Here is a 22,631-nt window from a genome sequence, read left to right on the forward strand (position 1 = left end):
CAGGTGAGAGGGCAAATCTGTCCTGTGTTACAGAATCTTGGCCAGAAGTGGAAATCACAGCATTGGCTTAAACATCAACATATTGGTGCCTAAATGTTGAATTGGATTTTTGCTGTGGAGTTCTACACAGCAGTTAAAACAAATGAACTAGTGCTTCATGTATTTACTTGGATAAATTTTAAATATTAAAAAATTAAACATTGAAAAGCAAAATGAAAAAGGATTCATACAAGAGCTACTTTTTTTTTTTTTTTTTTTTGGCTTTGCCGGGTCTTAGTTCAATATGCGGGAATCTTTTAGCTGCGGCATGTGGAATCTCAGCTGCAGCATGTGGGATCTAGTTCCCTGACCAGGGATCAAACCCAGGTCCCCTGCACTGGGAGCGCGGAGCCCTAGCCACTGGACGGCCAGGGAAGTCCCAAGAGCTACTTTTAAAAATACACGAACTAGGGAATTGTTCAGGTGTGGTGCGGCCTAAACAAACAAACGAATAAATAAATACTATACTATGTACTATTTATGGATACATATATATGTAATAGAATGATAACAAATCCATCATAATGCCTTTCTCTGGGAAGGGAAGAAGGGAGGGTAGAGAATGGTTCGGTGGGGAAGTGACACAGTGCTTCAACTGTATCTGTAAAGTTTAATTCACTAAAAATAAATTAATATTTCTCTAATGTGATTAAATGAGGGAATAAATATAAAGGGCCTTGTACATTGCCTAGTAAATAAAAGGCAGCTCAGTAGATATTAATTCATTTTACTCACCTCTGTCCCTCCTCTTCCCTCTCAGGATCTTCTAAAAGTTTTCACTGCAGACCTGTATTTTGATTTGGGGCTAACAAAGAGTCAAAAACTTGACAAGCATGAATCTAAAGCTTTGTCACCATCTGGCCATTCTTGTTTTTTACAACAGTCAACAGTAAATTTAAAGCTGGACATTTTTCTCCTGTAAATTGTTGGACACAATTAACTACTCTCCTTTAATTTGTTGACATGTCATGCTTTCCTAGTTTTCCACTAGCTCTCTTAGTTTCCTCTGACCAGCCAATCCTTAAATGTAGGTACTGCCCAAAGTTCTATCCTTGGCTCTTTTCCTTCTGAGTATATATTCATTTCTTTTTCTGGACAGTTTCACTCATCCCTGTACATTACTTCAATTACCTCCTTTACCTGTTCAAATATTTATCTCCAGCTCTGGCCTGAACTCTGGCTCTCTTTGTGTGCCTTGTATCCACCTGCTTATTGGATATCTCCACTTTGATTTCATTTCAGCACTTCTGACAGAGTTATCTATTCTTTAGGATATTTTCAGTTTAGGTAGCAGAAAACCGAGTTCATACTGGCTTAAACATTAAAGGAATTTATTGGTCTGTGTAACAGGACTAGCTTCAAAGTAGTTTGATCTGGTGGCACAGCTGTGTAATTAGCTCTCCTCTCAGTATTCTACTGTGCACAGTGTCTGCTTTATCTGCCTTCCCTCATGGTCACAAGGTGGCTGCCAATAGCAACACACCAGTGTTACATATTTTCTCATTCAGAGGAAGATAATAGAATTGATAGGACTTGGTGACTTAGATTTAAGAGTCTGGAAAAGTCAAAGATGATTTCCAGGCTTCTAGCTTTTGCCTCTGGATGAATTGAATTCTCTTCATTATGAGGAAGAAAAGCAGGATATAGGGAAGGCAGAGGAAATGAGTTCTTGTAACATCTAAGTACTTTAGTTATATGCACGTCTGTCTCCTATCAGAATGAAATTGTTAAAGACAGTGACCTGGTCTTTTTTCACCTTTACTCCTAGTACCTAACCCTGAACTTGTCACATAGTATATATGTAATGTCTAGGGGGGAATGGATGTGTTAGATGCATGTGCAAATACATGAATACACAACACTGCTTCTTAAGATTCTCTCTCTCTGAGTAGCGAGATGTACTGTGTAATAGATTTTTTTTTTTGAAATAGCTGTAAAATGTATAATAGATTTTTGAAGTAAGCTAGACCTGCGTTGGAATTCGAGATTCACTATCCAAAGCTTTGCAGTCTTGGGGTACTTGATTTGACACTTTTTCCCACCTCTAAAGTAGAAATAGTACCACTTAGTAACTTGTTGAGGTAATTTAAATAAGAATACGTAATAAAGTGCCTAGTAGCTAGTAGCATGTTTGACCTTTAAGTAGGTACTTAAGAAATATTAGTTGTTATTATTTGCAGCCCAGAAGAAACAGAAAAGTTGGATTAGGCATTAAAAGGCAACATACAACATTCATTTTACAGAATTTTTGTTTTACTTTTTGGAGAGGAATTTGTGTGTGACAAACTTCCATTGAATATTATTTTTACAACTTCATTGGAGTATAATTTAAGTGTATGATTCAGTGATTTTTTTTTTTAAAGTAAATGTGCAGGGACTTCCCTGGTGGTCCAGTGGTTAAGACTCCACGCTTCCAATGCAGGGGGTGTGGGTTCAGTCCCTGGTCAGGGAACTAAGACCCCACATGACTCGTGGCGCAGACAATAAATAGATAGATAGATAGATAGAGTTGTGCAGCTGTCACTACAATCAAGTTTTAGATCATCCCCAAAAGATCACTTTTGCCCATTTTTAATCAGTCTCTATTACATTGGATTTTTTTTATTGTGGCAAAATATACATAAAATAAAATTTACTATTTTAAACATTTTAAAGTGTACAGTTCAGCTTTGAGTACTTTCACAATGTGCAGCCATCACTACTATCCATTTAAGAACTTTTTCTTCATCGCAGAGACATGCGATGTTCCCATTCCTTACTACCTTCTCTCCACCCCCAGCCACTGATGGACTGTATTCTGCTTTTTCTCTATGAATATGCCTATTTTAGGTACCTTATATAAGTGGAACCATAAAATACTTGTCCTTCTGACTAAGTAAAGTCAGTGTCTGGCTGACTTTACTTAGTATGATTGTTTTCAAGATTCATCCATATTTCATTGGATTTTGAAGCAGGCATGGCTATGAGTACATAAAGTTGGGCCAGTAAAGTCAAGAGTGGGCAACGAAATTTTGGTCAGAGTTCTCAAGCCATCTATTGAGAAAGATTACTTACCTCAGACATTCAAATATCTGGTTCTGGTTTCTCCCAACTTCCAGTGTACCCATTTATGTCATTATAATAAAGGGGAAATTTTTTGAACTGATTTCAGCTATTCATATAACTATCAGTTGAAGAAGCCAAGCTAATGATGGCGTCCCAAATTCTATTCAGCTCCAGGTTGTTGAATTTTGTCATTTTGTCATATACTTTCAGTGCTCATAAATATAATTTATCTCAAAACTTAGAACACTGTACTGTGTTAATATACACTCATGTATTTTGCTGTGTACTTTTCTAAAGTACTTTTGTCATCCAGGTATATAATTAGTTGAGTGACAGACTTTTTACCATCTGCAACTCCTCATGGTATTCTCAATCATACTCTCAATATGAGATGTTGATCAAATTACCCAAGACATTGTTATTGTGGAATTAGGGTTTAACTTTTGATGTTCCGTAGCATTCAACTTTTCAGTCACTCCATCTGGGGGTATTTTTCAGAGGTAAACCACTTCAGAAGTAACACATGTTAAAATAAGAAATCTTTGGGGATCCTGCAGCTAAAGAATGTTTATATATGCTATAATATGTTTCATATCTATAGCTGTTAAAAGAGAATTAAGAGGATATGAAGAAATTGGAACCCTCATTGCAGCCATTTTGGAAAACAGCCTAACAGTTCTTCAAGATGTTAAAGAGAGTTACCTTAGGACCCCGCAGTTCTACTCATAGTTACATATCCAAGAGAACTGAAAACATGTGTTCATACAAAAACTTGTATAAATGCTATAAAGTTCATAGCATTATTCATACTAGTAAAAAGTGGGGGACTTCCCTGGCTGGCCCAGTGATTAAAACTGTGCTTCCACTGCAGGGGGCATGAGTTTGATCCCTGGTTGGGGAACTAGGATCCCACCTGCCACATGGTGCGGCCAAAAAAAAAAATAAAAGGGAAACCAAATGTCTATAAATTGATAAATGAATAAACAAAATATTATATATTCATACAATGGAATATCATTAGGCCATAAAAAATATGAAGTAATGGTATATGCTACAACATGAATGAACCTTAAAAACATAATGCTAGTGGGATAGGGAGGGTGAAAGGGAGATGCAAGAGGGAGGAGAAATGGGGATATATGTATATGTACAGCTGATTCACTTTGTTATAAAGCAGAAACTAACATACCATTGTAAAGCAATTATATTCCAATAAAGACGTTAAAAAAAAAACAACATGGGCTTCCCTGGTGGCACAGTGGTTGGGAGTCCGCCTGCCGATGCAGGGGACATGGGTTCGTGCCTCGGTCCGGGAAGATCCCACGTACCGCAGAGTGGCTGGGCCCGTGATCCGTGGCTGCTGAGCCTGCACGTCCGGAGCCTGTGCTCCGCAGCGGGAGAGGCCACAACAGTTAGAGGCCCGCGTACCGAAAAAACAAACAAACAAAAAAACCCATAATGCTAAGTGAAAGAAGTCAGTCACGAAAGACCACATAATGTATGATTTCATTTATATAAAAAGTCCAGGCTTCCCTGGTGGCACAGTGGTTGAGAGTCCGCTTGCCGATGCAGGGGACACGGATTCGTGCCCCGGTCCGGGAAGATCCCACACGCCGCGGAGCGGCTGGGCCCGTGAGCCATGGCCGCTGAGCCTGCGCGTCCGGAGCATGTCCTCTGCAACGGGAGAGGCCACAGCAGTGAGAGGCCCGCGTACCCCCCACACACAAGAAAAAAAAAACAGAGAATTAAGAAACATTACCTGAAAATTCAGAGATCTGAGTTCTGACTTTTCTCTGGTCTCCAAAAGGTCTGTTTCCTCTTGCTGGAGATTCTTTTGTTGGTTACTGTTTTTCCTCATTATAACTAGAAGAAAATCAGATAGCTCTTATTTTACTCTGCACTACAGGAATGAAGATGTCTCAAGTGTATACATATTTTTCTTTGCAAGAGCACCAATTAACATTGGTAATCTTCTCTGTCCTACTACTTGAATCTATGAATTATCAAGCCTGATCTTGTATCTTAGGTGTAGTAGTCATATCCTGAGGGTATAGGAATTAAATTTTGTTGAGCCCTCTTCCAAGTGCCCACTTCTACAGATGGAATTGAGGCTTGGGGCGGTAAAGTAACTTATTAAATATTTGACCTTGTAAAAGTAGCAGTTTGAACCTATGTTTTGATGACTCAAAAATTTTTCTTTCCAGTGTCACATTGCTTTTTCCTACCAGGAAGATAACCCTGGATTTAAAAAGTGCTGGTGAAATTGTGTGTCTAGATTTTGTTAGTGTAAGAAATCAAAATGAGAAGGACAATGATTATTAGCTTGTCTGTAATAATTTTGCTGTATGAGTAAAGAAAATATTACCTTTTATCAGCCTGAGTTCTTCATTAACCAAAGCCAAGATACTGAATTTATATAGAATTGAGGGCAGATAAATGGGCCCTTCTGACCCTCGCTGTACCCAGACAACTGAGGCTTCCTGTTAGATGCCCTTGGTCTCCATCAGTAATATAGGCCAATTAAAGATATGCATGAGTGACCTGAGGAACTTCCCATTCATAAAAGAGTCTTCTCCAGGAGAAGAATTTGGTATGAGAATTAAAACCAAAGCATCTGACTTTTGAGCATGCATGTACAGAAAGCCAGTCACAAAAGAATGTTTACTTTTTTGAGAGATGTAGGCTCTTAATGGACTATCCAGGTGAGTATGGTATTTGGTTTCAGGCATCTATACAGTAAGAACCTCAGTGACTGGAAAGCGTTTGAAGTTTACTTTCACTGCTGAGGTTGAGAGATGAAATCTCCTTTAATATAGATCATCTAGGAAGTTATAGGGTAGAATGTTAGCTCATTTAATGTTGACCTTCCATGTATATACCTATGATTCTTCTTTCCTTATGGACTATTTAAGGGCCTTTATTCTGATAAAGCAGTTGTATGTTTCTTTCCATAGGATGGATAGAATGACAGAGGATGCTCTTCGCCTGAATCTGTTGAAGCGGAGCTTGGACCCAGCTGATGAGCGAGATGATGTCCTGGCTAAGCGACTCAAAATGGAGGGGCATGAGGCCATGGAACGTCTGAAAATGTTGGCACTGCTCAAACGGAAGGATTTGGCAAATCTTGAAGTGCCACATGAGTTACCCACCAAACAGGATGGCAGTGGTGTCAAGGGCTATGAAGAGAAGCTCAATGGGAATCTCAGGCCTCATGGAGACAACAGGACTGCTGGAAGGCCGGGCAAAGAAAACATCAATGATGAGCCTGTGGATATGAGTGCTAGACGGAGGTATGGCTTGGTTCAGCTGCCTCCATAGATAGGGTCTCATCATAAACTAAGCCTATGAAAAACGAATGACTTCCAATGAGAGGAGGGTGTTTTTCAACTTAAAGCTTCTTGAATGAAGACGTACCTGTGCTATCTGGCTTGACCGTGAATTCCTCTTGTTTCTAGATGAAACTAGGTGCCTCCAAAAATTATTACCCTTAAGATAAAGTGGATAAAGGAGGCACTAAGAGTTGATACCCCAGTTAGAAGCGAGTTAATATACACTTTCACTCTAATCTTATGGCCATTTTAGGAGGGAAGAACAGTCTTTTCTTCAGATCATCCCAAGAGTTTTAGGGATGTGTTTATTATGGAGACCCAGCTTTTATTACATCAAAGAGCATGGGCCTGTCTTTTCTTGTGTTAACAAGGAACTTTATGTGCTAATCCTCTACATTCTTACTTCATTTGTGCCACATTCCCCAAGCCCCATATGTGCATACACATTCACTTATATGAGTACCCTCATGCTTGTGCTCTTTCATACACACAGCACACAAGCACATGTTTTCACAGGTCTTGATCAAGGTTGAGGACTTGGAACTGTGGAGAACACAATATAAAGAGGTACCTAGAACTGGCTGAGGTTAGAGTCTACCTGAACAGTGAATCATAGTATAGACAACCCTAGTTTTAAGAATATTCAGTTTATTCATGGTTCAGAAACACCTGATAGACATGAGAATTACTCTTCACTGTTCAGTTGCCCTCCAGTTGACCTTGCTGACTTTGTCCTAGGACTGATCTAAAGCAGGATCCTTAAGAAGCTGGACTGATGCAGAAAGAAGAAAAAAGGAAGGAATGGTTTACAATCTTACTTGGGTTTCTTTCTCTACCTTTTAATGTTTACTTATTAGTATTGTCCCAGAATTATTTTTTTAAACCACACCCAGTAGGGGAACATTGTTCTTGGTAATAGCATTAAAACCCTTAGGAAACTTCAGGTAAGTTCTCTAGTGGTTGTGGAAGAAGAGAAAAATTCTTGGGAGCTATACATAGTATCGGCAGAGTATTATGACAGTAGATTAATCCTTAGATCCTTTTAGAAAAAAAGAAAAGTGCGTGAATGAGATAATGCACCTGAGTAACCCACTTGCCCCATAATCACCCTTAACCTTCTGGGGCAAATGACTAATCCTACTTTACTGGGGACAATGAAGAGGAGAAATGTTAGGTGGATTCCTTACATGCACATTGGAACTGAAAATGTGTTTTTCATAGAAACATTGTTACACATTTTGATAAGATCTCAGTTCTGTTGGAATTACAGTGTATCACAGATAAATTGTGTATTGAAAAGAGTACCCTGAAAACTCTACCAGTGTGTTTAATTTTATTAGAGGAATGAACTTTTGAAACTTGATTCTTTGGAAACTGGGAACTGTTTTTAATGGTCTCCAGGAAAAGAGGCTTGATGTAAACCATCTAGATCCCCATTCTACGTGAAAAAATGGGCCCTATCTACCCTGTCGTTCTTCTTCCCTTTCACCAGACCAGATATACTGACAGCTATTTCCACTTAGCCTCAAGCTTATTGTAAGAATGAACTAGACTGATAGATTGCTCAGCATGGAGAACAATGGTTTATTTGATGTGGATAAAAAAGGAGGGAATTGGAATTTAAAAGCAGAAAGAAGGAAGGGCTCTTGACGTGATAGCCATAATTGCCTAAATATCTTTTTTTTTTTTTTGCCATCAGTTGGGCAAGTTATGATATCTGTGAAATAAGATATGCATGAAACCAACACTGCTTATGTTTTGGAATGCTGTCGAGACGTGGCAGTTTTCTTTCTGGTTTTGTTTTTACTACCTGGATAAGGATTAGGAGTTTTATAATTTCTGGGTATTTGCCAGTCTGAGTCACAAAATGATGTCAGCAGCAAGTCTGGCTTTTAATATTATCTAATTGGTAGGGTTTCATACTTAAGAACACCAAATATTGTAAATCGTATATGTGTTTGGGAAAGTAGCAAAATAATTTCTGTCCCCGGAAAAGCTTAATAAATGAGGCCAGAATTCCAGGTCAAAAGTTAAAAAAAAAAAAAAATTGAAGAATGAAACTTGACTTGGGCTTTGCCTTACCTGTGCTATCTATCTAATGTAAGTCTCATTATATCTGGGAATAAAATATCATTTAGGGTTTTCTCAGATACTACTTCCTTATAAATGTCGCTTAATTCCAAAATCTCCTTGTAGGAATGTCTCTGCTTGTCCTGTTGCTGGACAGTCCTTAAGCAGTAGATGGCACTCATTTGAGCAAGGAAGAATTCCTTAGGTTAGAAATAATCTGTGAGGTGTGTATCCAGCCAGGACCAGGATGGAAAGAGTTCTGACTGTCGATGTAAGCCTTGGGGAATCATGTAGAAGAAGTAGAAATCTACCAGACCTCAAAGTTGTTCACCCATGTTCTTGTTAGGGATGGGGAAGGGGAGACATGAGGGAATATAGAAATGATAAGTAAAAATTCAAACTCTTCATTTAGGCCTGACCATTACTCCAGGAACTTGGGGTTAGAGAATGGAAGGTTCTTTTCTCCCTCCAGTGACTTCTTTTTCTGTAAGCCTACATTCTCAGCTTGCTGTGTCTGTGAGCAGTGGTTATAGAGCGATCCAGACAAACTTAATAGTTCCCAAGATGGTCATTATTATGACTGTCTCCCTACTTTATTTCCTCAGCTAAATTTGGTTGTTTTAGTAACTCAGTTTTACCCTGTTGAGGAATTGAATGCCTGTCCCAACCATCCAGGGTGCCTTGTGCAAAAGGCATCCTAGTCCCAACAGTACCTGAGACAAGAGGCCCTGAGAAATGGTCAGAGGCTCTCAGGACTATAAAGATCTGTGGTTATAAAAGGTTTGAGTTACCTGTTTAAATAAGATCTAAGAACACATTGTTTTAGACCTACATACTCCTGACTATACACTATAAATCTCAAAGAAGTAGGGTCAGCGAAGATAACTCTGAGTTAAGAAATCAGAGGAGAGTTAGAGGTTATGGCCGCTGACTTGGGAACCTACGGCAATTAGAATTTGCAGGATTCTTGTTATCCAGGTCTTACGCAGTGAGTGCCATTTCTCATGATTTTAGAGGGACAAGATGCTCTTAAGGCTTGCTCCAGGAAGACCAAAACCAGAGTTGTCTAATGAATAGGATTGGCCATAAGGCATAGCCAGTGTGGAAGATTTAGATTTCAAAGTTATTTCTAGACAGTTTCTTTCTGAGGGAGATGCTAAGTAGAACTTGCAGGTAGGTGCAAGTCCCATGTATTTAATTCTGGAGTTTCAGTCCTCCAGAAGGCTGTAGACATTTATACTATACTTAGCACTGTCCATTCTCTTAAACCATTGACAACAGTACCTTCTTTTGGCCTTAACTCTTGACAGGATAGACTGTCAAAGGAGTTGTCATGTAACCTCCTTTTTTTGTAAATCATCAGATAGGCAGGACCATGTTATCAGTATCATGGGTTGCCTCCTTAGCAGCGTGTCATCTGTATCTGGGGTGGACAAGTAGGCTCTACTGCCTTTGTCTTTCCTCCCCTGTGAAGCTAACCATTTCTTTCTTGACCTTCTCTGTAACTAACAAGCAACCCAAAAGGAGACTGAGATATAAGGAAAACATTTGGAATTTTGATTAAAATCAGTGTGATAAAAACACTCATCTCTTTTTCCCATTCCTAAAGCCAGTTAGTGTCTTTCTGTCTGCATCTTCTGTAAGGAATTTAGATGGGAAAAATACTTTTGCTGAGGTTTTGTCGTCACTTACATCTTGGTGTCTATTTTATCCTTTGATTTGGATGTCCCTGTCTTTCCCTGGGTGAATCAGGACAGACTTAAGTTTCCTTGGATTTCTTTGGTCAGTGTAGAAAAGTTTTCTGAACTTTTCTATGAACTTTCACTGTTGGAAGTACCTTAATTTTTCTTCTCTTGTCTAGTGAGCCAGACCGAGGAAGGCTTACTCCCTCCCCAGACATCATTGTTTTGTCTGATAATGAGGCTTCCAGTCCCCGTTCCAGCTCCCGAATGGAAGAAAGACTCAAAGCAGCCAACCTAGAGATGTTTAAGGTAAAGAAAAGAAAGATTCCTTTCTTCATTTCTTGCTTCTACTATTCTCTTTAATTCCCTTAGAGTCCCATGTCTGGTTTTTTAGTGTTTACTTTTTGGATCTAAAAACTACCCATTGATGAAACTCTTCATATGTGATTCTCAACCTCAAGGGTGTGCCCTTTTAGAGGGAACTATTAGAATCAAGTGGAGAAGAGAGTTTGAAAATGCATATTCAATATAATTTCTTTGGAAAATGAAAACTTCATAATTCAAGTCATGTAAAGTAAACTCTTAGCTAGAAGGATACATTCTATACTCTATCCTGGGTTTCGGAATATGGAGGAATTCCTAAGTTTTCATGTATTTCTAGAGGAAACATGGCTTTAAAAGATTGAGAAACATTATTTTAAAGGAAAGCAATATCTCCCTTTGGCTGTTCTTCTCTTTTGCCAGGAATCTGGTTAATTAGCATTTATATGTGGTCTCTTCTTTCATTCTGTAAGCAGTTTTTGAGTACCTACTGAGTACCAGGCACTGTGCCAGACTGTGTGCTAGGGACACAAAGATAACAATTCCATTGCCCCTTGTGCTTCTTGTGGAAGGTGGAGGTTTGGGACCTAAAAGAAGAGATCATCTTGCAGGAAAGGACTCTGAGTAACTGCTACCATAGCTGATAGTCTCCATGTTTCCTCAGGGGAAAGGCATTGAGGAACGGCAGCAGCTCATCAAGCAGCTGAGAGATGAGCTGAGATTGGAAGAAGCCCGACTGGTGCTGTTAAAGAAACTGAGACAGAGTCAGCTACAGAAAGAGAATGTCGTCCAGAAGGTACTGTGCCCGAGAAATAAGGGACTAGCAGAAAGCAAAGAAAAACTGGTTTGAGAATGGGCTGCCCCAGGTAGATTCAGCTGGGTGGCTCATTCTTCTCTGGTTCCATGGTTTTTAGTCTCTAGGAATAGTGATTTTTTTTTAATCTTGGGCCTTAATCAAGAAAACAGTGATTCTGTTTTTCTTATTTTCCCTCCTGGTCAACAGGAGCTTCAGACTGACAAGGAGTTTTGAAAGTCTAGAAGTGTACCAAATTTCTGCCTCCGATTATTAGCCTTTTCCACTGTCTCATTTTCTCTTCTCTCTCACAGACTCCAGTTGTACAGAATGCAGCATCTATTGTTCAGCCATCTCCTGCCCATGTGGGACAGCAGGGCCTCTCCAAGCTTCCATCCCGGCCTGGGGCCCAAGGGGTTGAACAGAATTTGAGGACATTGCAGGTATGTGACCCATAGTGTGATCTTAGTTTCAGGGGGCCCTGTTATCCTATCTCTGTATTGGGGCTTTTGTAAGATCACAGAAGAACCTGGCCTTGATAGAGGTGTTATTACCATAGATAGTCCTGTTGGTCCTTAATAGCATGATTTAGTCTGCAGTAGAAGGATGAATAACTAATCTTCCCACCGTAGTCTTTCTTCTCCAGAGGTTTCCAGCTTAGCCCTTTTCCATAGAGGGTTAAATAGTTTATACCAAAGAAGCTAGGGAATTCCTAACCACTAACCAGGTCTTATAGTGATGGTAGATTTATCCTCATAGATCCTTAGACAAAATTACCAAGTCTGACTATGTTTCTGTGTTTCCACTTAGCTATGTATTATAGACAGTGTTTTCTCTTTGGCATTTTGTGAAGCGTTTTACCGCTATGACTATATCTTTTCCTCTTCTTGCCCTTCAGGGTCACAGTGTTATCCGTTCAGCGACCAATACCACCCTCCCACACATGTTAATGTCTCAACGTGTGATTGCGCCAAACCCAGCCCAGCTACAGGGTCAGCGGGGCCCACCTAAGCCTGGCCTTGTACGCACCACAACACCCAATATGAATCCCGCCATCAATTACCAACCGGTAAGAGGGAGCCCTCATGGGGAAACAGAGAAATCTTTTATTTGCTTTCCCTGTTGAAACGACCATAGATTTTAAGTTTTGGGACACTGAGAAACTCTAGGACAACAAAGGTAATTTTGGTGGGTTGACAGTGGTCCCCAAAGTGGAAACACTGAGGAATTACTTAGTAGTAGAGAAGAAATGTTATATGCAGCAGAGCAGCAGTAAGCTAAAATCTGCCTAGAAGAAAGAGATAGAGGGATCTAAGGAATAAGAAGCATAAAGGATGTATGACAAAGCATCCCAAATCTTTATTTTTCTCTTAGCAGTTTTATTTTTATTTATTTATTTGGTTGCACTGGGTCTTAGTTGCAGCAGGCGGGCTCCTTAGTTGCTGCATGCATGTGGGATCTAGTTCCCTGACCAGGGATCGAACCGGGGCCCCCTGCATTGGGAGCACGGAGTCTTAACCACTGTGCCACCAGAGAAGTCTCTCTCTCAGCAGTTTTAGTTCGTAGCCACTATCATTCTCCTTTCTTACATGCCAGAGTCCTTTATCAGTGGAGAAGTTGGACACCTCATGTCTTTTTCTGAGCTTGGGGGAAGCTAAGTAGTTCAGACTAGGATCAGATAGTGTTCTCTGCCACAAAAGTAAGAATTGGTTCTTTCTCCCACATACCATCACTGACCCCTATACTCAATCTATTTCAGCAGTCAAGTTCTTCTGTTCCCTGTCAGCGTACAACATCCTCTGCCATCTATATGAACCTTGCCTCCCATATTCAGCCAGGGACCGTGAACAGGGTGTCCTCACCACTTCCTAGCCCCAGCGCCATGACCGATGCTGCCAACTCACAGGCTGCAGCCAAATTGGCTCTTCGCAAACAGCTGGAAAAGACACTCCTGGAGATTCCACCCCCTAAACCACCTGCTCCCTTGCTTCATTTCCTGCCTAGTGCAGCCAATAGTGAGTTCATCTACATGGTAGGCTTGGAAGAAGTCGTACAGAGTGTCATCGACAGCCAAGGTAAGGCTATTTGTTGGTCAGTCTTTTTATCTAAACAAGAAGTTGTCAGACCTGATTGATATGGGCAGAGTATCGCATGGTACTGTGTAATATTAAATAACCTCTCTTTACTATTGCCAAACCACCTCCTGTCTCTGATTCGGAGACTGTTTAGGAGCAGCGTATCAAAAAGCTTTTTGTGTGTCTGTGTATCTTAGACTTAATATTTTTGCTGTGTATTTTGTATATCTTGTCTGTTTTTTGCAGTATATCGTTAGCTCTTTTAAATGTGCCTAGCGTGATGCATGCATAATTTGAAGACTAGAACACTTATTTTTAATGTTAGTGTTTATGTGGCATTGTGCTTGCATTATTATATTCAGTCCCTGCTGTTTGAGTGCTTTTAGTTGAGAAAATAGACTGATAAAGACAACTAGGACCACATAAAAGCTGTAAGCCAACACTGAACTATAAAGTATTAATAACATCACACAGTCTATTCTGACAAAAGTTATTAAGCCTGAATTTCTAAACATAAGGACTTAGGGGAACACCTGAGGAAAGTGCCTAAAGGGCTCAGTATTGGCTATAAATAGATCACAACGTGAATAATTCAGACACTGATAGGTAAAAATTATGAATGTATATGATAGAGATAAGTGTAGACTGAGGTAAAGAGATGCTAAGAAGCAAAAGTACTGGCGGAATTAGGTGGAGCCCTTTGACTGAATTGACACACATTTTCTTCTCAGTGTGGTGTAACAGGAAATCAGAAAACTTGGGTTCCTGTCCCAGTTTTGTCTTTTGGAGCTATGTTTCTTAGACTTAGTTTCCTCATTTGTAAATGGGGATGGTACTGTCTAATTCCCTAAAGTGATGTTGTTGCAATCAAATGAAATAAAAGTATTTTATAAATTATAGAGGCTCTTTCTTAATTCAGCAGAGTAAACTCCTGGAAAAAGATCATCTGATGAAAAGAAACAGAGGAGATACAGAGGAAATGTGAAACCACTGATTATTCTTTTTGTTGGCATCTAGGGAAAAGCTGTGCCTCACTTCTGCGGGTTGAACCCTTTGTTTGTGCCCAGTGCCGCACAGATTTCACCCCTCACTGGAAGCAAGAAAAGAATGGTAAGATTCTATGTGAGCAATGTATGACCTCCAACCAGAAGAAGGCTCTAAAGGCAGAACACACCAACCGACTGAAAAATGCTTTTGTTAAAGCCCTACAGCAGGAACAGGTAAGAATTCTGACTACTTCTCACCAGCCACCTGCCCAGGTTTGGTTTTCCCAAAAGACAGTTCTTTCTAGTTTAGAGGAGTTGTCTCTCTGATCCCCACAGTCCAGGTGATCTAGGTTTCTGAATCTAAGTTCCTAGAACCTAGAGGTCTGGGTTCCCTTTTTTTCTTCTTACCATTCTGCCTTTCCCATTTCCATTTGGCTGTTTCTGATTGGGTAAGAGCATAATGACATATGGCTGAGCTTAAGGGAAAGGGACAAAAGGCTTGAGACTCTTGGCTTTTCCTGATAGTACTAAATAATTCCTCTATTCTTGATTTCATTTCCTTAAACAAATGGATTTTGGTGAGAGGGATTTATATTTGTACTAGAAATCTCTTTGAGAGAAGTAATTATCTGCAGTCCATATTTGACAAAGAAATGACAAAGGAAAGGGTAGATTATAAAGTAGCCCAGTGAAGATTAGTGGTTGCTAGAGTGTGTGAACTCTCATATAGTATTAATAGAATGAGAATATCTTGGAGTGGGGAAGATGTGTTGGGAAGCTCAGATTCTTTTCCACCCCACCACCCATCAGACCCCTCTGGGTAGCATCATGGGTCTCCTGGAAAATGGGTAGACAAGAGTCAAAAAATAAAACTTAGTAACTCATCAGCCTTAATTAATTACATTAGTCAGCTCATCGCCAACACCCAGATCTCTCCAGCCAACTTCTGAGAGCCAGCTTTCTTGGAGAGAGGGATTCCTAATCATTGAAGTGTGTAGGTTACTTGTACCCAGAGATCTTAGTTCACCTACCCCACCAAACTCTTTTGCCTTTTCCATATCCCTCCAACTAGCTGGCAACATTAGAGATAAGAAGACCTCTAGGTTTTCTGGTTAGGAAATTGGGTGCTGTCCTGCCCAACTTGACCTGATGACTCCCAACAGGAAATTGAACAGCGATTACAGCAGCAGGCAGCACTCTCCCCCACTACGGCTCCAGCTGTGTCCAGTGTCAGTAAACAAGAGACCATAATGAGACATCATACGCTTCGACAGGTGAGGATTTCTCTTGAGGTTTTGTCAGCCATTTATCTCAATTTGTCCTTTCTTCTGCAGAAAATCATACTGCTCTTCTGTACTCCCATATCCTTACCTCCCCCTTACACCTTCCATCATGGTAAAGTTATGATTGCTTGTCTCCTCCTCATTGCAGGCTCCACAGCCCCAAAGCAGTCTCCAGCGTGGTATACCCACGTCTGCCCGTTCCATGCTTTCCAACTTTGCACAGGCACCCCAGCTGTCTGTGCCAGGTGGCCTCCTTGGTATGCCAGGTAAGAAGGGTTGATCTGAGAACTTTTCTCAGGGATTGACTAATTAGTATGCAATTCTTTAGCAGCCCCTTTAGGTGAATTGTTCTTTCTTTTGTTTTCTGCTCTTTCTTTAGGCCCTACTCCCTTCACTCTTCTTATTTGGCAAAGGTTTGCTAAATGCATATTACATGCTAGGCACAGTACACTAGGGTTTTAGTGGTGAAAATGACACAGTCCTGTCTAGTGTGCCCTCTTAGTGTGCATGCGGTTATTGATCTCTTTTGGCCAGAATAGCAGGGTTAACTGTCCTGATCCAGTTTGAATGACCCAGGGATGCTTCTTTACAGTCAGCAGGCCCAAAACCAAAGCAGATTCAGTAATTCCCTCTTTGTCTTGATTATTTTCCTTTCACCACTGTTTTCTTTGACTCTTCTGTACCATCAGGAGTGTTTATTATTCCTGGTAGGATTGAAGTTTTGGGAAGACCTCTCCTAAAGCTTGGGAGCAGGGTGGGTAGTTGCTACTGAAATAAAGCTTAACTGAGTCTGCAGAGATGTAGACAACTTCTAATGTTTCCTCTGCATCTCCACCACTGTAGCCCCAGGGCAGTGTGGAAGAAGGTGTCATTTCCTCTTTTAATACCTGCGCTCCACTTTTGTCTCCTGGGTCTAGGTGTCAACATTGCATACTTGAACACTGGTATTGGAGGACACAAAGCCCCCAGTCTGGCAGACCGACAGCGGGAATACCTTTTAGACATGATCCCTCCCCGGTCTATATCGCAGTCCATCAGTGGACAGAAATAACGCCTGTTCCACTTGTACTGCCCCAACCTTGTATCCTTTACTCCTCTCCTCTCCCATTGCCCCCAACTTCCGTCGCATGCAGTGCCTGTACTGGTGCCTACCATACACGGAAAACAAAACAGAAAAACAGAAGACAAACAGTAGAAATCAACAAGAAAACACACGCCCTGCCCCACCACCTCCTCTTTATTTCACACTGCTGCGATCTGTTCTTCTGCCACTTTCTCTCTTCAGTTTTCTATAACAGTGAGGTGGATCTTTGCCTCTGATAGAGGTCAGAATGAGGTCCTGGGGAGAAATCCAAGCCCTCTGACGTGTGTTTCTAAAGTTTGTTTTTATGCTTTAATTATTATTATCATTTTTAATGATGTTGTGTGTCGTCCCTTTGTTCAGTGGACGGTTAAACCTTTTTATTTTCCCCCCAATATTTTTTTTTCTCTTTCGTCTTTTTTTTTTTTTTTTTTTTTTGGTAAACACAAATGATAATCAGTTAAGTGATAGGAGCATTGCAGTAGGGTCCCCAACTGCCAAGTAGGACATGACTGGGAGTGTTAGGGGCAGAAGTTTTTAATGCACTTAACCCCAGGGTCAGGGGGAGGTGGTGGCATCAAACAAGGAGGAATAGCACACCCGCTCTGGGGTGTCTCTGAGCTGCACAGTTCTGGAGGCAGTGTTGAGTATTGAAGTTGGGCTCTAAGAATGAGGGGAAAGAGCCTGGAAGGAGAAGCTTTAAAACTTAACCACCCTAGAATTGACCCATAAAGAAGGGGGAGAAAGGGGCGTGACAATGAGCATAATATTGAGCCAAGGAGGACTGAGACCAGGTCCTGGCCTTCTGGATGCTGGGGGAATGAGATTGGTCTCCTGACCCCAGTGGAGATACAGGAGTCTATTCCAGGCCAACTAGCCCCAAATTATTTCATCTTATTTTCTTTGTAAAATTCTCCCCCATCCCTGTCTCTTTTCTTTTCTTTTCTTTTTTAAATCCTGATCTGCCCTTGGTAACCACAGCCCCATCTGTAATATAGAGGAGTGGCTATTCCTAGCCTGACTCTGCTGGGTGTCCTGGACATTGGATGGACATGAGTGAGTGAAATGTCAAAGGGAGGAAATAGAGGAAGAAAGAAAGAGGGGTTTCCCTCCCAACAGTTGCGACTTTCCCATTTGTCTCTTTACCTTCTGAGCGCCAGGAGATGAGGGTGAGGGCACCTAACAGATTGGAGCTGCCCTGACCCTGCTGCACTAACTGCAGAGCCAGCCGCTCAAAGCCAGACAATTCACGTCACAACCAATCCTGGACTTGTGCTACACAAGTAGATGTGGTCTTTTTTCTCCCCAGAATTCTATAAATTTTGCTTTTTTGTTTGTTTTTATTTTTTTCTTAAGTGCTACTAATGTAGAGAATGAATTGAATTGTGCAATGTTGCTGTTCTGGGGATTGGGGAGATTAGCATCCCATTTGCCCATACTGTGGGGGAAGGGGGAGGGGACCAGGCTGTTTTTGAGGCAAGGGAAGCCCCTTAAAGGTAGAGGTTTCTGCTCTCCTCATAGTGTATGCCCACCTGCCTCTCCAGCCGTAGAAGCTGCCAGAGTTCAAGGAAGGGATACTCTCAGCAAAGAGGTATGAAGAGAGGAGTTTAACATTTTACCCTTGAAAGCAACCTGGGGAAGGTCCCCCACTTTTATTTTTAAAATTAAATAATTTTTTAAAGTAAGAAGGCACTTTTAAAATTAACACACACACAAACTGCACATCCTCCCCATAAAGTTTGGGGAGGGGATGGGAGAAGGAGCTGGAATCAGGCTCAGTTCCCCCCACACTGGCCTCTACTCCCCATACTCCAGAGCCACTGTGGGTGATTATACTGGCCCTACGGGCCTTCCTGGCTTTTTTTCTTTCCTCCCTTCCCCCAAATTCATTGAGCACTTAATAAAGGAGCAGAGATGCAGCCTGTGTCTGGGCTCCCCCAGTGGTGAAATGATCTGGAAGCTAGACGCTAGTAACAGGTAGTGATGGGGTCGTTTCGAGTATTTTTCTGGGGAATGTGGAACCCCTGACTGTAAGTGGTGGGAGAGGGAGGGGGGTTAGTGGAACTGGGTCTGGGATTATTTTAAAATTATATATATATATATAAAGATATATTCTTACATCTCTCCTTTGCCCTCTGTGCTTTGAAAGCACTGGATAAATCGTTTGGTTTTGCTTTTCCCTCTTCCACAAAATTGGAAGCTTTTTAAAAAATATTTTCCCTGCAAGTCATCTTGCCTTGTGGCATGTCTGTCTAGCTTCTTCCCCCCCCAGCCCCCATGATGAAGTGCCATTTCTGTTATGTCTCCCCTCCCCCAGCTCAGAGGTGCTCAGAGGTACGAGGTACCCAAGTTTGTCAATTGAGATTAAAAATAAGGAACAGAGAATGTGCAATACCGTCTGGCTGGGGGGTGTCCCTGCCCTGAGCTGAGTCCCTTCCCTGGGAGCCAGGCCACCTTTGAATGGGGCTTGGAAGTAATATGTGTCGAGAATGGGGGATGATGGGGAAGGAAAGCCTGTAGTCGAGTGCCTGCCAAGGTGCTGAGGCGATAGGGGAGAGGATGGAGTCTTCCCTGTTTTTATCCCCTCAGGGTCAGTTACACAGAGGCTGCTTGTTGACTAGTATAGCTCCGTGACCCTTTGCTCAATCGCTGAGGTTTGATTTCTTACCCTCTCTTCTCCCCATTTTCATACCCTTCCCAGGGATTAGTGACAGGGGTGAGGTTCCCCTAATCATGGTAAAGTATTAGCCTTCCACCTCCTCCCTTTCCTTCCTCTCCCCCATCCTTCTGTTTTCCTCATTTCTCTACTTTTTCACCACTGATTGCCTTGTGTCCCTCCAAGTCTATTGTTGCTGTCCATCCCCAGGCCTTGGGCCCCATAGACACTAAACCTCATGCCCTAAAGATAGGAGGAAAGACCCTCTGTTCAGAGTTATTTTACCCCTGGAGCATTGAAGCTCAGGGTGATACTAGAGTGAGGATCCCACCAGTTCTGCCTGGCTTCCTCCATCCCCAGAGGCTTTAAAAGTAGTAGTAGTTTATGGACAGTGGCTTACTCTCTAGAAGCCTGATATGGGTGGATAAGCAGTAAGGCTTGGGTAAAACTGAGGGACAGAGGTCCTTATTTGTCTTTTTTTTTTCTTTTTCTTTTTTTTTGTCATTTGACCACAGCATCTGGACTTCTTTCATCCCTGGAATAAGTACTTTTTCCACATTTTTTGGATGTATGTATGGTAGACAATTTTTTTTTAAGACACAGAGATAAATGTTTTCCTGCTTTGGTTACCTTTCCTTTCCCCTTTAAAAGGAATTAGCTATAGAACTGCTTTGTAAAGATGCTTCTTGATATTTTACTTTTGTTCCTTTTCCCCAACCACTCCCTTTTCTCCCCACTTCTCCAGAAGGCATAACCTTCTCTCCACACCCCACACCCCACACCCCAGTCCTAGGCTCCCTTCCCCTCCAACAAGACCTTCATTAGCTTATGATATTTGCTGCCGAGATGTTATAACAAGGACTCATTCGTGTATATAAGCTATTTCTTGATCCATTTAAAAGGAATTGTACATTGTGTAGAAAAAAAAAAAAACTGAAAAAGAGAAAAAAAAGCCCTAGCCATGGATATTGTGAAACTGTGTTATGTCATTTTGTAATGTGCCCGTTTGTGTATGATCCGTGCAAAAGGGTTTCTGGGGAAGGGGCGGGGGTAGGGAGGCAGGGCTGTGGAGGGTGGGTAGGGGAGTGGGCCGGGCCCAGCACACTGAGACTGGCAGCTGCCCCAACCCCATCCCTCCTTAGAGATGCCACCTCCCCCACCACCCACCCCTAATTTGTGCCTTGCCTCCCCACCCTGGAGTAGTCCCTCCGGGTCACCAGCACTGCCTTGGCAGAGCCCACTCCCTACCCTAACCTGCCCACCCTCCCTACCCCCCAGCATTAGGTTGATACTGTGGGGAAGTGCTGGGGGTTGGGAGGTAGCCGAGGAATGGGGCAGTTCCCGGGGGCATTGAAACCAAGTATTATTATGAATTGTAATTGTATTTGCACTGTTTTTTTTCCTCTGATTGCATCAGCATATATACAATATACCTATATAACAAAATTCAGTGTCAAGCTTTCTTATGCAAGGGATTTCCTCCAACCCCAAAAAAGAAGCTAGTTTCATGGGCCTTTGAGGGTGGATTGTCATGGGATGATAGAAATGATTTTAACAAGTCATCCTGAGAAAGTCTCCCCTAGGGAGAGCCATATCCATCTTTGTAAATTGGGGTGAGGTTGGGTTACTGCAAAAGCTAAGGCTCTTAGTCCGGACTGTGGAGAGTAAAGAGAACCACAACACAAAGGGAGGTGGGTGGTGGCACAGTCTGGAGACCTGGGGTTTAGTCCCAGGCTTTCCTACTAACTTGCTATGTGACCTTTGGTAGAGTTAATTTTCTGGGTCTCAGTTTTCTTATTTGTGAAGTGATGGCAGACAGGGGGAGATCATCTGGCCACCAAGTTTAAAATGCTTCCTTCCCCACCTACAAAACAACTTGAGGTGAGGAAAGTGTTGGGCTGAAAACCCATGGAGGAAACCAAAGTGACTAGTGTTGAAGTGGGTAAATGTGCGACCAGTACCCTTGGAGAGCTGCCAGGCCCCGACTGTTCCTTTTGGTTTAGGAAAGGCAGCAGAGTGATGTTTAGGACATCAGTTAAACCTGTGACATCTTTGCTCTCATGTCTCTAGTCATCCAAGGGCAGGGACCAGGCCCCAAGCCCCACCTCACAAGCAGCTGCCCTCAAGGGTGGTTGACCATTGAATACCCCAGGTTGGTGGTCACTCACACCCTTTGTGAGCTACAGGATGCAGAACTTTACTCACTTCTTGGTAGGAGAGTTCAGATGTAGTCTACATCTTGTCTCCTTCCCTCAGATCTCATCATCTGAACCCCCTAAAGGCAGCTGTCTGAACAGCTGTCTCCTTCAGGGGCCCAATTTCCCCACAGCCTGGGCTGAGTACTCCCACACTCTAGGTCTTGGCTGGTAAAGCCTGGAGAGGGTATAGGATGGTGGGTGAAGCCCTGGTGAAGGTGGAAGGATAGATTGGTGGTGGGGTGGGGAGCAGGGAGGTGGGATGGGGAATGGTCTTCTCTGAATGGGGTGGGTGGGAGGGGAACAAGACCCTTTTGCACAACTCTTTAAGTTTCCTTTTTTTAAAAAAAAACAAAAAACGAAAAACAAACTCTTAATTTTCTGCATTGTGTTTGGGAATTAAAATGAAAAAACTAAGACCAATAGAAACTGGTTTTCAAAAAGGCAAATACACTCCCATCTGTTTCAGATGCTGCTGAGCATTTCAGCAGTGACAGATTCAAATAATAAGCTAATTTTTGGAGAAAGGATTAAAAGAAAAAAACTTTGTAATATTTATCACTTGCAAGCTATGTTTAATAAAGAAAGGAATGGTTTCTAAACTTTCCTGTGGCTTGTGCTTTAGTCATGGGGGGGCAGGGGGGGCAGTTTGGTGGGAGAATTTTAGGGGCCATCTGGAGATTAGCTATGACTTATACCCCCTCCAGTCAATGGGGTACCTTTAGTTTGTGCCCTTTTCTTCAATTGTGTTATTTAAAGCCCTTACTTCTGTATTCTTCTTCCCCTCACCTTTATGTAGATCCAGTGTTCTGGAAGCCACTGACCCCACTTAAATTACCTGATGACGTAAGGTCTAAAGGTATCCGTAAGGAGGCTGCATTTAACCCAGAGGCTGGATCTCCATCCTGTCCTAAGGAGAGGTGTACCCTAGCTGTCCTTGGCCCTTCTCATCACACTGCTCTAGACTCCAGTAACAATCCTTTGTAGCATGCTGGTTTCTCCAGGTGGGGACCTTAAAACAGCTCACACTGTTCTTTCCTTAGCAAACTGCAGAATATGTAGTTCCCCAGCTTCAG

At 41.9% G+C, this 22,631-nt stretch overlaps 1 protein-coding gene across 2 annotated transcripts in view; it reads left to right on the forward strand.

Moving 5' to 3' along the window:
• GATAD2B (GATA zinc finger domain containing 2B) overlaps positions 1 to 22,142 on the forward strand; it is an 81,362-nt gene extending 59,220 nt beyond the window's left edge. Inside the window, exons 2-11 of one of the 2 annotated variants that reach the window (XM_029227469.1) lie at positions 6,039 to 6,374; positions 10,345 to 10,474; positions 11,151 to 11,282; positions 11,594 to 11,722; positions 12,178 to 12,348; positions 13,039 to 13,354; positions 14,372 to 14,574; positions 15,504 to 15,614; positions 15,772 to 15,889; positions 16,541 to 22,142. In XM_029227469.1, coding sequence (XP_029083302.1) covers positions 6,040 to 6,374; positions 10,345 to 10,474; positions 11,151 to 11,282; positions 11,594 to 11,722; positions 12,178 to 12,348; positions 13,039 to 13,354; positions 14,372 to 14,574; positions 15,504 to 15,614; positions 15,772 to 15,889; positions 16,541 to 16,674 — 1,779 coding nt within the window. In that variant the 5' untranslated portion in view covers position 6,039 and the 3' untranslated portion in view covers positions 16,675 to 22,142. The remainder of the gene's footprint in view (positions 1 to 6,038; positions 6,375 to 10,344; positions 10,475 to 11,150; positions 11,283 to 11,593; positions 11,723 to 12,177; positions 12,349 to 13,038; positions 13,355 to 14,371; positions 14,575 to 15,503; positions 15,615 to 15,771; positions 15,890 to 16,540) is intronic. The other variant, XM_029227470.1, reaches the window with a different exon arrangement.
• The last annotated feature ends 489 nt before the right edge of the window (positions 22,143 to 22,631 follow it).

The sequence above is a fragment of the Monodon monoceros genome, unplaced genomic scaffold (genome assembly GCF_005190385.1).
Source record: "Monodon monoceros isolate NGI ecotype Baffin Bay Population unplaced genomic scaffold, NGI_Narwhal_1 Super_Scaffold_18, whole genome shotgun sequence".
Taxonomy (NCBI): Eukaryota; Metazoa; Chordata; class Mammalia; order Artiodactyla; family Monodontidae; genus Monodon; species Monodon monoceros.